This window comes from Telmatherina bonti (genome assembly GCF_933228915.1).
Source record: "Telmatherina bonti genome assembly, chromosome: 4".
Taxonomy (NCBI): domain Eukaryota; kingdom Metazoa; phylum Chordata; class Actinopteri; order Atheriniformes; family Telmatherinidae; genus Telmatherina; species Telmatherina bonti.
The window spans coordinates 33841758-33855858 of NC_136622.1; the positions used below are offsets into that span (position 1 = coordinate 33841758).

The 14101-nt window shown below is 38.4% G+C and overlaps 1 protein-coding gene across 1 annotated transcript in view; it reads left to right on the forward strand.

Moving 5' to 3' along the window:
* Window positions 1–5484: 5484 nt before the first annotated feature.
* Window positions 5485–14101, forward strand: part of LOC306754767 (trypsin-3) — a gene marked incomplete at its 5' end in the record, with an annotated part of 14629 nt that continues 6012 nt past the window's right edge. The window contains 2 exons of the mRNA XM_079238849.1: window positions 5485–5539; window positions 11646–11805. Of these exons, the coding sequence (XP_079094975.1) occupies window positions 5485–5539; window positions 11646–11805 (215 nt within the window). The remainder of the gene's footprint in view (window positions 5540–11645; window positions 11806–14101) is intronic.

Genomic DNA, 14101 nt, shown 5'->3' on the forward strand with positions numbered 1-14101 from the left:
ATTGGAGCCTACAAAACAAAAACATGACAGTAAACATCTTTTAAGTCTGCCACCTGAATCATTGTATTTTTTACAAGTAATGCAACGCGACATCTAAACATCTAAAGTAATTTTATAGTTATTTTATCTAGAAACTTAACATATAAAACATTTACACTGTAATTATGGCCAGATCCTTATGAGGAGGGTTATAATCTTACCTGATGGTAAAAACACTGGAACCTTCCAAGCTTCTCCAGCGAGTGAGACCAGAGCTCTCAGACTTCCTTTTATAGTGAAACGGTATCCTCATAAAAATCTTTTGTCTAAATTATCTTTTTATCTTGTTGTGCACAGTGATCAACAATGAAGCTGACCTACTACATGACAAAGAGGTGTTCTCTTGCATGATGTCCATTTAGAAGTTCTAGTTTTCCTCCTCCACAGATGGTATTTAGGTTGGCAACGCCTCTGCACTTCCATCACCTGCTGACAAGCAGAATAAATAAATTACTGGAGTCTAACTGGTTGGATGTCACTTACCAGGAGTAATTAGGATTTCCTAAGTGGTTGCAGGACATTTACTGAAAAAAATAACCCCAAAACTGTTTCTGGAAGTTGGAGCATATTCCCACTAAAAAGTGAGAAAAATGACTGTTTTGCAGACGTCAAGATTATGAACAATTTCCACAGCAGAAATGTCTTGACAAAAAGCATTCACAACAAAAACAATATCACTGCAATGCATATAAAATTAATAAAAAATAAATAAAGAAAAACAAATGTGCAGGTTAGTAACACAAATATCTGACCAGCCAATCACATGGCAGCATTTAGTCATGAAGACATGAAGACGACTTGCTGAAGTTCAATCGGAGCATCAGAACCAGGAACAAAGGAGATTTAACATCTCATGGTTGTTTGAGTATTTAATGGGATTTCAACCCACAACCATTTGTAGGGTTTCCAGAGAAGGTCTGAAGAAGAGAAAATATTCATCAAGCAGCAGCTTGTCTGGTCCAGGATGTCTCGCTGATGTCAGAGGAGACTGGACAGACTGGTTGGAGATGACGGAAAGACAACAGCAAGATGTCCAGCCTGGAAGCAGATGGTCTCCAGCAGCAAAAGACCACATCTGGTGCCCCTCCTGTCAGTAAGAACAGGAAACTGATGCTACAATTCACACAGACTCACCAGAACTGGACAATACTGTAGTAATTACCCAAGAGACGGGTAAGGATACAGCTAGATCATAAATATATGCTTCAGCTATGTAATAGCATGACACCTTCCTGAAAGTTTAACCTTAACACAACTCAGAACAAACAGTCAGTGGTCTTTCTTCTTGGCTTGTGGCTGTTTATTACAAGACAACAGGTCGTGTTTGAGAGGTGGCTTCAGGCTTTGCTTTCATGCCAAGTTGTACAGGAAGCAATGTTTCTTATTAAACCAATCAAAGCATCAAAGTGTGTCAAGCTCAACCCGTTTGGGCCGGATTGTTTTGATTGGTTCCCCAACAGGGAGATCCCAAAAAAAAAATCGAGATGGGTTGTTTTATTCGTTTTAATTTTATGTTATTTAACCTCTTTATTTTAGCACACTTTTTTTTATTGTGAAGTCCTTATATACATATTTTTATTATTATTATTGTTGTTCTTATTTCTTTTTACTGTTTCTTAAGGTTATTTAACTTCTGTTTTTAACTCCAGTGTTTTCTTCATGTGGACCCCCCATGTTGGGGGCCCTGCCTGTTTGGTCTGGGGGCTGTTTCCATGGCGACTGATCCTGTTTCGGTGGTATGGGGTCCAGCACTGCAGCTTTACGGCTGTAGAGTGGACCCTATGACATGCCTGGGAGCTGAGTGGTTGCCATGGCGGCGGCCCCTATGAGCATGCGGGGACTGGGTCCTGGTGTGGATGGATCCCAAAGATACAGCTTCCTCACATCAGTATCAAGTCAGATGATTATTCATTGACTTTATATTTTTATCTTGTTTATATATCATACCAGTCAAAGAGACAGTAGTTTGGGAGTCATGCTATAGGGAGATGGAAGGGGAAGTGGTGGGTAATGGGGATGGGGTTGCAGTCTGTTCTTGTGTGCGTATGAGTGCTTTAAAATGTTCTGTTGTCTACTTTTTGTGTGTGAATGTTCATTTTTAATCTTTATGACTTGGTTTTAATCTTGTAAAGCATGTTATGTTGCTTGTGGCAGGAAAAGTGCTTAAGAATAAAGTTTGATTTGATTTGATTTGATTTATGAGCACAGTGTAGCATCTTTTGATGGAAGCCTCCAGCAGGATGATGTACCATGTCACAAAGCTAGAGACAGCAAAGATGCTTTTTAACAGGTACACACACAAAAAGTTTGATTTTATCAGCAGAGATCAAACTGAAATATCTCATGTTATACATCTTTATCTTGTAGAATTTCACATCCTGGTTTGTAGACTGAGACCTGATGCCTGAGGAGATCAGCTCAGCAGTCAGTGACCTCTTTTAAATACTCTATTTACAATCTGATGAAAATTGATCCTCTATGGAAAAGTACACATGAACTGGTTAAAAAAAACAAACAAACAAAAAGCAGGTTCTCCTCTACCTCATTCCCAGAAATGTCCTCCATTTAGATTTCTGACATCATCTGTAAGAATATTCCATCCAGTTGCCTGATCTAATCTCTAAACAATCAGTCAGTGAGACAAAGAAAGTATATAATAACACCCTGTTCTCCGATTGTCATGATTGGAAATGACTTGCTGGTAACAAGTTAAAATATCAGTCATGGTTAAACTGGTGAGTCACAATACTTACTCAGTACAGATTGCACAGATATAGAATGAACTTTTTATGTTTTTAACTTCTCCAAACCATTCATTAACGATCCATAATTGGTACAAAATATGAATGAAATGACTTCATTGTGTAATAAATGTGTAATGAATTCATTTTCAATTGTTTATACAACAACTTATACAAAAGCTGTGACCAGAAGGCAAGACTGGTCTCTGCCATCTGCACTTCTAAACTGAAGGTGATTCTCTGCCGATCTAAAGCTAAAGACCCATAAATAGCTCATTTTCCCTGTGTTACAGATGAAAAACCATAATACAGATGTTGAAACAGTTAAAAATTCAATATTAAGTGATGAATATGGGACTTTCACCATGATAACTTGGTTGGACATTGAGCTCCACCAGTCAACAAAAGCATCTCAGGAACATCATGAGGAAAACGTTGAAGTTCCCAAAGAGTTGCTTCTCCCTCCAACTTCTTAAACCTCAGTCTGATTGAGCCTGAAACCTCTGATTCACAGAGGCTGCATGCAATAAGCCACTCGACTTTCTGCACACACTCCGAGAGTATCCTGGACGGAAACGTCATGGGTGGTACGGCAGCTGCACCATCAGCGAATCCAGCTCAGAGCATCATCGGGTCGATGCAGAAAACCATTCAGGATGTTTGCAGAGAGGAACATCCTCTCTGACACCAGTCTGTGGACTCTGGCCTGCCCTGATCTGGGTGGCTGCAGTGGTGGTCTCCGTAGACATGGGTGGGCTGGCTCCTGCTGTGATCGGATCCCCAAGACATTGTTTGCTCACATCCAAAACATTTATTACTTTTCGTATCTATATACCAAGAGACAGAAATGAAGGAGTTCATGCTTGTGTAGAACGATGGGTGGGGCAGGTCTACTTGTGCATGTGTGTTCATCTCTGTGTGACTGCGTATGAGAGAGTGTTTTTAAATAGCTCTGCTCATTATTTTGGCATGTGATTGAAGAATTGTTTTCACTTTAAGATACAATAATTGTTTTGATCTTTGTGTTGTCTTTTGCGGGAAAAGCATTTTAGACCTAAAGTTTATTCGATTCAATTACCTGCTACCCAGAGTTGGACCAAAAAATATAGAAAATGGATGAATGAATAAATTCTCCTTTAATCAGTGTGTATTACATGCCCTCTCTTGTTTGTTGAGCTGGTGCCAGGCTGTGTTTTGGGCATGTAAAAGACCCAGGACACGCTGGAGGGACTATGTCTCTTGGGAGGCTGGGATTTACCTGGGACGTCTGTGTTTCCCGGCTTAGGCTGCAGCACAACCCTGAGTGACCATCAGGAAATGTATGAATGTCAAACTATGCAAAGTTGAGCTTCCCCAAACACTAAAAAATGTCATTGCCGGTAATGATGCACATTGTTACATGATCCATGACACCAAATCAGCCCCATAAGCCTTCTGTCCAATTCCTGGCATGTAACAGTGCTTTTGTATCATAACTAGCACAATTTACACAGGTAGTTTTAATCTTATGGCTTATTGCTGTGTGTTAGTCTTATATTATATGTAGTTCAAATGCATCATAAATATTCTGGAGTTATAGTTGCCTTAGAAACATAATTAAACATAATATTTCCTCGTACTGCTTAAACGCTATAATTAATCATAACACATTTATTACATTTTAAAATTTCCCATTGGAGATTATTATGCATTCTGCTAATAAATAACTTTAAATGATTGATGAAACCACCTGGGTTCTTAAGTGTTTATTATAAGTTAGCAAATAATTAAACAAGGCGAGGTCGTGGTAAGACACAGTGAAGAGCTGTGGGGGCTTTTACTTTTCAGTCTGGGTCCAGGTAGATGATTGGAAGAACAGGGAGCGGCAGCAACATGATGGCAGCATTTGGACTGAGGAGCAGATGATGCAGAGAAAGGGCAGTGGTCGGCCCTCAGGGGGATGAAAGAGTGTAGATTGCCGGCTATCATCAGAAGTGAGGGCAGCGTGGAAAGGCTATTAGCCAAGCGAGGTCAGGAAGTCCGCTGAGGGATGGCAGCTCTGATGAGACCTGCCTGTGCTGTGCTCCATTTTTAATGATGCTCGGTCCCAGCAGCAGTGCCATGACCTAGTCTGATTCAAAAGCTTCTGTCAAAACCCTCATTAATCCTTCCTGAAGAAATCACAGCGAGGGGAGAGCAGACAATGGTGACAAGCAGCAGAGACCCCTGCTGTATATCCTTTCACTTACTGTGACAGAAGCCCATTTCATCCATATTAGGGGGGTTAAATCACACACGGACACAGGATGTCAAATACTGCAGATACCTGACATGGCTATAAGACCAAAGTAGCTGTTAAATAATACATCAAAGTTAATATACAGCCATGACCTGCAGGTTTACAGCAGCACAATGGGCACGGTGCAGCCTTCTCCGTTCCTGTGACGGTAAATTGGCCAAAAATAAAACAGGGTGGTTATGTAAACAATGGACACGTAGAGGACAGCTGGAACAGGTCATACAAGTGGAGGGACAAGAGAGCCGTGCACTGAAGAGGCTTCAATTATATATTGGCTTAAGACAAGGACGTGACCATGGAAACGGAAATAGAAACTATAGGAAACCCGAGAGTTCTGGTGAGATGCCTTCCCCTTAAAATAAGGCAGGTAGCGCACAGGTTAACTCTGTCTCTCTGAGGGTAGACTGCTCTTCCCTTTGTCTCACCATGGATCTGCCATTTTTAATACTTTGTGTACTGTTGGAAGTCCTGGCTGTAAGATGTAAGTAAATTCTTTTCATTCACATTTTTTTTTACAGTGTAATGAAACTGTTTTGAGTTAAATTAAAACAGGAGGAAAGTTGAGATGCTCTAGTATGATTTCCAGCATCATGACACACAACAAATCCCCAGTTTGAGCTTATAAAGTGAGTTTACTTTTAATATTTTTAGAAACTCTGTGAATTTTTTAAAACATCTTGTTTTTAGCACTTTTTGCAGTGCAGATGGCCCTCAGAGAAAACAATGTGGCTTTTCCATCTCGGAGTAATTTAACATCTCACCCCTTTAAATCAAGCAGAGTAGAAGGAAACTTGAGGATGACATGAGTTTGATTTGAAAATAAAAGAGGAGAAAGAGTAGAATTAACACTTTATTTGTTGTCTAAAACTTTCCAGAGTGAGCCTTCATAATATGGGGCTGTGTACTGTAAATATATATCCAATTCAAGCTGAAAGTGTTACTCTAGACTTTATTATTATTGTGAAAGTAGTAAATAGCATGTATATGGTGAGCTTTCGAGAATAAAAAGTGATAGTATTAACTAAAACAACTTGAAACCCAGAGCCACAATAGATGAAGCTTAACAAGCCAGATAACAATAGGCAGACATGACCAACACCCTGTTTTTCTTTTTCTGAGAAATTATGTTACATAAATGAAAACACAGCAGGGAAAACTCTGATTAACGTCTCATGAGACCTTTCAGGGTAACTTAACAAGAAAAGTTACTTTCTCAAGCTTTCATTTTCCACACATAATTCAGTCTTTTAAAGCTATGAACACAAAAAGAAACAAAGAGGGATTACTTTGACTTGACATGTTAGGACTTCATTTCCATTTAGAGATGGATTAACAATGGGTCTCTACTGTGTATAAAGTAAAAGCTCCAGGGTCTTACATAATGCTCTTTATGCCTGTGTGTATGTGTTAATCTCAGACATCCAATCCATGCTGTGTGTAATGTATAGAGTTACCATTTTGCTCTTGACACGCACCGCTGCTGCTCATTATAGCTTGAGATCAATATCTGGGACGGTAATGAGGTATAGTTTCATCCTTGACGGCAATTTCTGCGGCTGAATTCGCTCTCAGTCACTGTGATCTACAACTTTGGTTTCTTCATTAAGTATTAACGATGTGTCGATGTGGTTTGAGACTGGAAACCTGTCTGAGGTGTGAGATGCCTCACAGCCTATGGTGATCGAGATCAGCTCCAAGTCGCTGCGGGGATAAAAACGTGGATGGATGGATGGATACATACATGGATGGATGGATGGATGGAGACATACATGGATTGATGGATGGATGGATGGATACACAGATGGATGGATACATATTTGGATGGATGGATGTATACATACATGGATGGATGGATGGATGGATACATACATGAATGGATGGATGGATGGATATATATACAGATGGATGGATGGATATACATATGGATGGATGGATGGATACACAGATGGATGGACACATACATACATGGGTGGATGGATACATACATGGATGGATGGATACACCGATGGATGGATACATACATACATGGATGGATGGATGTATACATACATGGATGGATGGATAGATACATATATGAATGGACAGATGGATACATAAATGGATGGATGGATGGATATATATATATATGGATGGTTGGATGGATATACATATGGATGGATGGATGGATACACAGATGGATGGATGCATACATACATGGATAGATGGGTGTATACATACATGGATAGATGAATGGATGGATACATACATGGATAGATGAATGGATGGATACATACATGGATGGATGGATACACAGATGGATGGATACATGCATACATGGATGGATACATATATGAATGGATGGATGTATACATACATGGATGGATGGATGGATACACACATGGATGGATGGATGGATGGATACATACATGGATGGATGGATACACAGATGGATGGATACATGCATACATGGATGGATACATATATGAATGGATGGATGTATACATACATGGATGGATGGATGGATACACACATGGATGGATGGATGGATGGATACATACATGGATGGATGGATACACAGATGGATGGATACATGCATACATGGATGGATACATATATGAATGGATGAATGTATACATACATGGATGGATGGATGGATACACATATGGATGGATGGATGGATGGATGGATGGATGGATGGATGGATGGATGGATGATAGATACATATATGAATGGACGGATGGATACATAAATGGATGGATGGATGGATGATACACAGATGGATGGATACATACATACATGGATAGATGAATGGATGGATACATACATGATTGGATGGATGGATGGATACATACATACATACAAGGATGGATGGATGGATGGATACATACATGGATGGATGGATACATGGATGGATAGATGGATGGATAAATGGATACATGGATGGATGGATGGAGTCATGAAGGCAAGTGTCCTGAATGCACTTCCAGCTTTGTAAGTTTCATGTTGTAAATATTTACCTTGTTTTCCAATCAGTCGAGGGGCCTTGTTGAATTCCTATGATTTTAATACATATAAACAGGAATACTTCACACAAAAAGGTGTCCCAGCAATCCCAGCTATCACTGGATAAGAGGCAGCTACACCCTAGACCGGTCGCCAGTCCATCACAGGGCCAGGAAACAAGAGACAGTCACCAAAAAGTTTTGGATGTTCAACTTTAAGGTTAAATGGACGGAAAAAATAAAAAGTTGATTCAAAACTGATATAATATCATGAAAGCAGGACGTGTCAGTAGAATTAAAACAGCTAAAAACAGTGGTGGGTATATACAACAACACACTACTTTCTTTCATCGAAAGAAAAGATGAACATCCCAAACTTTTATGAGTATTTTGTTATCAAAGTTATTATTTTCTTTTAAATACAAGCTTGTTTGACATTTGATACCAGCTAAGAATTGACTAAAGCAAAGTTAAAAACTGAGAGGGGTCTGGCTGAAGAGCTGTACTCTCAGAGCCATTCTCCCAGCCCATCATCAGGGAGAAACAAACTCTCTCACACCCACCTCTCCAAATGCCACATGGGAGGCGATTAGACGAAAAGGTTTGCCAACCGCCAATAAAAACACAAGCAGAGGAAGAAGAAAAAGACAAAGGCAAACAATTTGACATTGAATACAATGAAAACTGAACTGGAATAAGCAGGATTCCCACGATAAAACTAAATAAAAGAATAAAAAAGAAACTATAACTGGTGTGTTGTCTGGTCGTGTTGACATTAATAAAAACATAAACATAACATTCAGCTAAAGATCTTAAGCCTTATTCAAGTAAAATCACATAGTGGGCCTATCACACATACTTACTAATATTAAAATATTTATAGAAAACATGATACAGACAGTGGTTATAACACAGCTGGCTGATATGTGCATTTTATTTAGAAAAATCTTTGGTGCTGTTCAAAAAAAGACTGTCTTGTGAATATTGGCTATGATAGTGTCATATCACTCTGTTAATCATAGGTAACAGTAAAAAGTTTAGTTATGATTTTGACTTTTCTGATAATAACATTGCTAAACAACCCCACATTTCCCTCAATTTATGTTTTAAGATACATTTTTAACTAAAATGATTCCATAATTTTACATGTCATTGGACAAAACAAATTAATTATTGTGTTAGTTTGACAAAAACAAGATGGCGCGCCAAGGGCAGATTGCACCATAAGGGAAAATAAGCAACTGTCGAACCTGTTCCTGCTCAAACGGAGCCTTCGGTGCAGAAAATGCCAAGAGAAGTTGTTTTTCCTGAGTGTAATATGATGAAAATCTCTTCTGAGCGTTTTAGCAGGATAAATAAACAACAGAAAACAAAGAAACTTTAGTCGAGCTGAGATAAAAACTGTGAATATGTGACTTAAATGTAAGTGGATCCGATGACTTGTCATAGAGTCTGGAATGATAATAAATGATAATAAATACTCATAACAGCAGAAAACTATAAAAAAAAACCAGGCTAATTCAGTCCATTTCAATCTTTGTGTTCTTACCTGCAGAAATAACGTACCTCTCTTAGCCTTAATAGTCAGCAAGCAGGAGTGTTTTGCATTGTTTCTGGGCTGGTCTGGCGTTGTGTTCACTGTCTCTTCCCTGATCTCAGCTGTTTGCAGCTGCTGGCAGCATTGCAGCTACAACAACTTTAACAGAAGTTGAAAAACAAAGATAAAAGTTTGATTCAATTTTTACTTTTATTTGATAATTTTCTAAATTCTTGAACTTTTTTATACAACCTTTTCATTTTTCATAGTTAAAGTTTTTTTTTTTATTGTTTAATAATTTGCGTTACATCAGACTGAACTGAAATGATTGGCAGCAGCATCAAAGACTCAGATTGGAACAAAACCACATGGTCTGGTTATGAAACAGGGATATGTGAAGCTATTACAAAGTTACAAACTAATTATGTTAAAACACTTTCCCCACCTCTCCCCCTCCTGACCAGTAAGTAACTATACTTATGAGGTGGTCAGAGATGGCAGAAAACCAAGCCCCCAACACTTGGGTCTACGTCATTCCCTCGTTACGCCACACTTTTCCGCTTTGCTGTTGGAGTCATGAATACATGGTTAGACATGAGACAAATAAACCTTTTAGAGTGCCCTTAAATGCTCCATTCCTAGGAAAAAGTAATCTGTTTTTGTATTTAAAGTACCGAAAACAAGAACATTAGTTTAAGAAGGTGGTGATTATTAAAACAAGACAGTCAGCAGTTACAATATGTTTATACTTTTTTGCCACCAAAGTTGCAAAACTGCGACAAACACCAGGCTGGAGAACTTAAACCTGTTACCACTTTTCACCACTAGATGGCAGATGTGAATTGACCATCGGCAATCGACTGTTCCCGTTATCAGCAGCAGACTGCTGTCAACAACGTCCCCCCACCCCACGCACCTGGTTTTGAGGCCCATTTATGCTCTACATGGAAGATCGATCGATTTGCATAAGGACGGACAGTTTTGTTTGTCTCCTGCGTTGGTTTAATAATAATAATAATAATAATTTAGCTAGAAAATAGAGCAATACCACCGGAAGTTGTATAGCCGACATGCAACCAGAAAAGAAGCACACCAAAAAAGAAGAGAAACAGGAAGAAGACGAAAAAAAAACAAAAAACAAACACGAGTTAAAGAGAATATGAAAAAACTTTGTGTAGTGGTGCATTACCGCTAGTGTGCACTGCCCACTAGTGGATGAACTGGCGAGCGTGTGAGGGCAGCAACTTATGAACTGACATCACATTTACACAGGGAAGAGAGCATAAATGTGCCTTTAGACTTCATTTCACAATTAACTAAAGTATTACTTCATGGTGATAAGTCATCCTATACGGCTGCCAACCTCCGATGCCACAATATGAGATGAATCATTTTCAACATTGTTTCTTCATATGTCACACCATGCCTTAAAAACCTTTAAATCATTGGTGCCTAAAGAGTTAAATCGTGGCGTATAGCAACCACAAACAAATGTGTGAAGTGTGATTTAGCTGATATATCTGGTAATCATAGAGGTAATTAGAAATGTTGCTTATAATGTTTTGTTGTGGTGGAGGATTGACTTGGAATACGTTTCTAAAGTGGCAGATCAAAAATAAAACATAAATCCTTGCCTAGTAACTGCTACGCAACCCTAAAACCTTAAATCTGTAACACATCCATGGATGGCAAAGCACACACAACCCTTTTTAATTCGCTCAGTTGCTTTACTTACGTTTTAATGTTTACTTTCCACCACTTCATACAGAAAAGTACCTAAAGAGCAGAAATCCTCTGTGTCACTTCCAAACTCCATGTTAACGCTGGAACGATAATGATGGGGAGATTCATTCTCTCTGGGAATCGATGCGCCTCAGAGACGAGATTGTTTGTCATTGATCTGCTGAGCCAGAGGCGTCGGAGCAGTCAAGTCCTCTGTTGTTGTTTTTATGACTTGTATTGCTCCCACTGATTCTGCAACTGCAGTGATAAAGGTAAAACTGTGTTTCTTTCTATAAATCTGTTCAGTTAATCTTCATTGTATCTGTGTGTGTGTGTGTGTGTTGCAGGTCAGTACGTTCCACAGGAACGCATAGTGGGAGGCTACGCACCAGTTCCTCATTCTATCAAGTATATTGTGTCGATACAGACAACGGGCCGGCAGCACATCTGCGGGGGCTTCTTGATAAATAGATTCTGGGTAATCACAGCAGCCCACTGTGATATTGGGTGAGCATGTTTTCTTCTTTGTATTCACCTCTGCAGAGAACATACGTTACATAACCTCGGAAAAAAAAGACCAGAATTGATGAAGACGCCGAGACAATTCGCAGGTTACGGTCTAAACTTTGTATCCTGATGTGGCTTTTCGTAAGGAAGCTGCACGAGTCCAGTAGCTCAGAATGACCCAGACTTAACTTCCCTGTGTGTAAAAGTGTGTACACAGAATTTCATTAGACGATCCAGGAATTGCAAACCGTATCAGATGGTCTGTTCTGTGAATTATCCGGGCTGAAAGAAAGCACATGGAAATGATCCCAGGACACAAAGGAGCTCTGTGATGCTGGAATCTGGCACAAACACAATGGCGGCATCAAGGAGCTCTGACAGCAACACTTCCAAACTAATTACAAGCAGTTTGGCTCGTAAAGGGCTCAATCATCTTACATATTGTTTAGCGTTTAATCCAGTTTCTTGGGTTACTTCAGAGTAACGGCGAGCCGAAATATCACACCTTTTGTCAAATGACATATAGTATGCTGCTGTAAGTGTTGCCAAGTTGCCTTATTTATGTCCTCTAATTCCCTGTTTGGCAACAAGTAATGAAAACTTTCTTCTTTAAATGTGTTTTACTTTTTTAAATATAAACTAAAACTTCTTTAAAAATTAGATTTACAGTACCGGTCCAAGACAGAAGTGAACTTAGCTGCTGTTTGGGTTTGAAATGTAAAGATATTTTGGAAAAAAAAAAAAAAACAAAAACAAAAAAACAAAAGAAAACAAAAATGTCATTGAATAATTTGTATATATAATTGGTAATACACGCAAAAACCTGGATTTTATACTATTTTAATTATGGACAACCATGAAAATTTCATCCTTGCTGCCTTTATTTTATGATGCATACACAGTTTTTTGAGCTGTTGAATATTTAAGGTTTACAAGCATAAGAAGTTTGCAAAAGGTTCAATCTGGAAGATTGTAGTGGAAGATTCTTTTTTTTTTTTTTTGCAAACTTTTGCATCCCGTCTAAAAATATTAAAAACAAAACTTATTAAATTGGTTAACTTGATTAGTCTAAATGTGATTGTCTGCTGATGTTTAAGGTACGATGGTGTTGAAGTGCAAACCACAACTACCAACTTAAAAACACAACAAATTAAAAAACACAACATTAACCTACTGGAAGAGATAGGTACCAGTGAGAGAAATCGTTAACTGGATTTTTGTGTTTTATTTAATTGTCAATTTTATTTGTTGTTTGTGCTTTTAATTTGAGTTTTCACTTTTTAAAATCTGAAACATTTTTTTCATTTGAATTTTTTTATTTTTTTTAATGTTACTGTTTTTTTTTAAAAAATAAGTTGTATTTTATTGTTGTGTTTTTAAGTTATAGTTGTTTGTACTTCAGGGCAAATATTAAATATTAAAAATCATAACGATAGTGACACCAGTGTGATAAAAGCCAACCAAAAATCAGTGTATGAAATGATCAAGCAACAGTATAAGTTAAACATCAGGGGTGCAGAGGTGGTCTGCGGGGGACCCAGAGAAGGCCAAACTCTTCTTGGGGCCCCAAAAAAGCTTGGACCAGCCCTGCAAAGTGAAGATATGACGCAAAACCAATAAATGACTGTTAAAGCTCAGGTTTAGGAAGTGCAGTTTCTCTATTCAGTGGGAAGTTCGCAGCAACACAACTTCTGCCCTATATGATATATAAAATGATATAGTAGTATAGTAATTAATGATATATTATGGTGTGTTATGGTCATTTTATTACCTTATTTGCTTAATTTACTGTTTATTGTCATGATGTGGAGTTTGTTTTGTCTTTTCAGTTCCAGTTTCCTGTTTCATTTCGTAGTTTTCCTTGTTTAGTTCTCTCATGTCTTGTTTCCTGTTTTACTTCCTGTTCATTAAGCTCACCTGGACTCAATTATTATTTAATACACCTGTGTCTTATTCTGTTTCTCTATATTTTTACCCTTTGGGTTCTTTTCCCACTTGCTGGTTCATTGTGTTGTATTTGCTTCTTGTGGTCCTGTTACGTCTCCATCCTGTCTTGCATTCAGTTTATTTTTTGAGGAAAAAAATCTTGGTCTTGTATCTGTTCTGGCTCCTTCCTCTCTGTTCCTGCATTTAGGTCCACACTTCCACCTCACCGTGACAGTTTATACCTTGATTCCACAGTTATTTGTCTTTTCTGACTTGTTTCTTGTTTTAGTTTTGCATTTGCATATTTTAAAACTTGAAGTATACTCTATGTACCATAAACAACCTCTCTGACACAGAGAAAGCTCTTAAA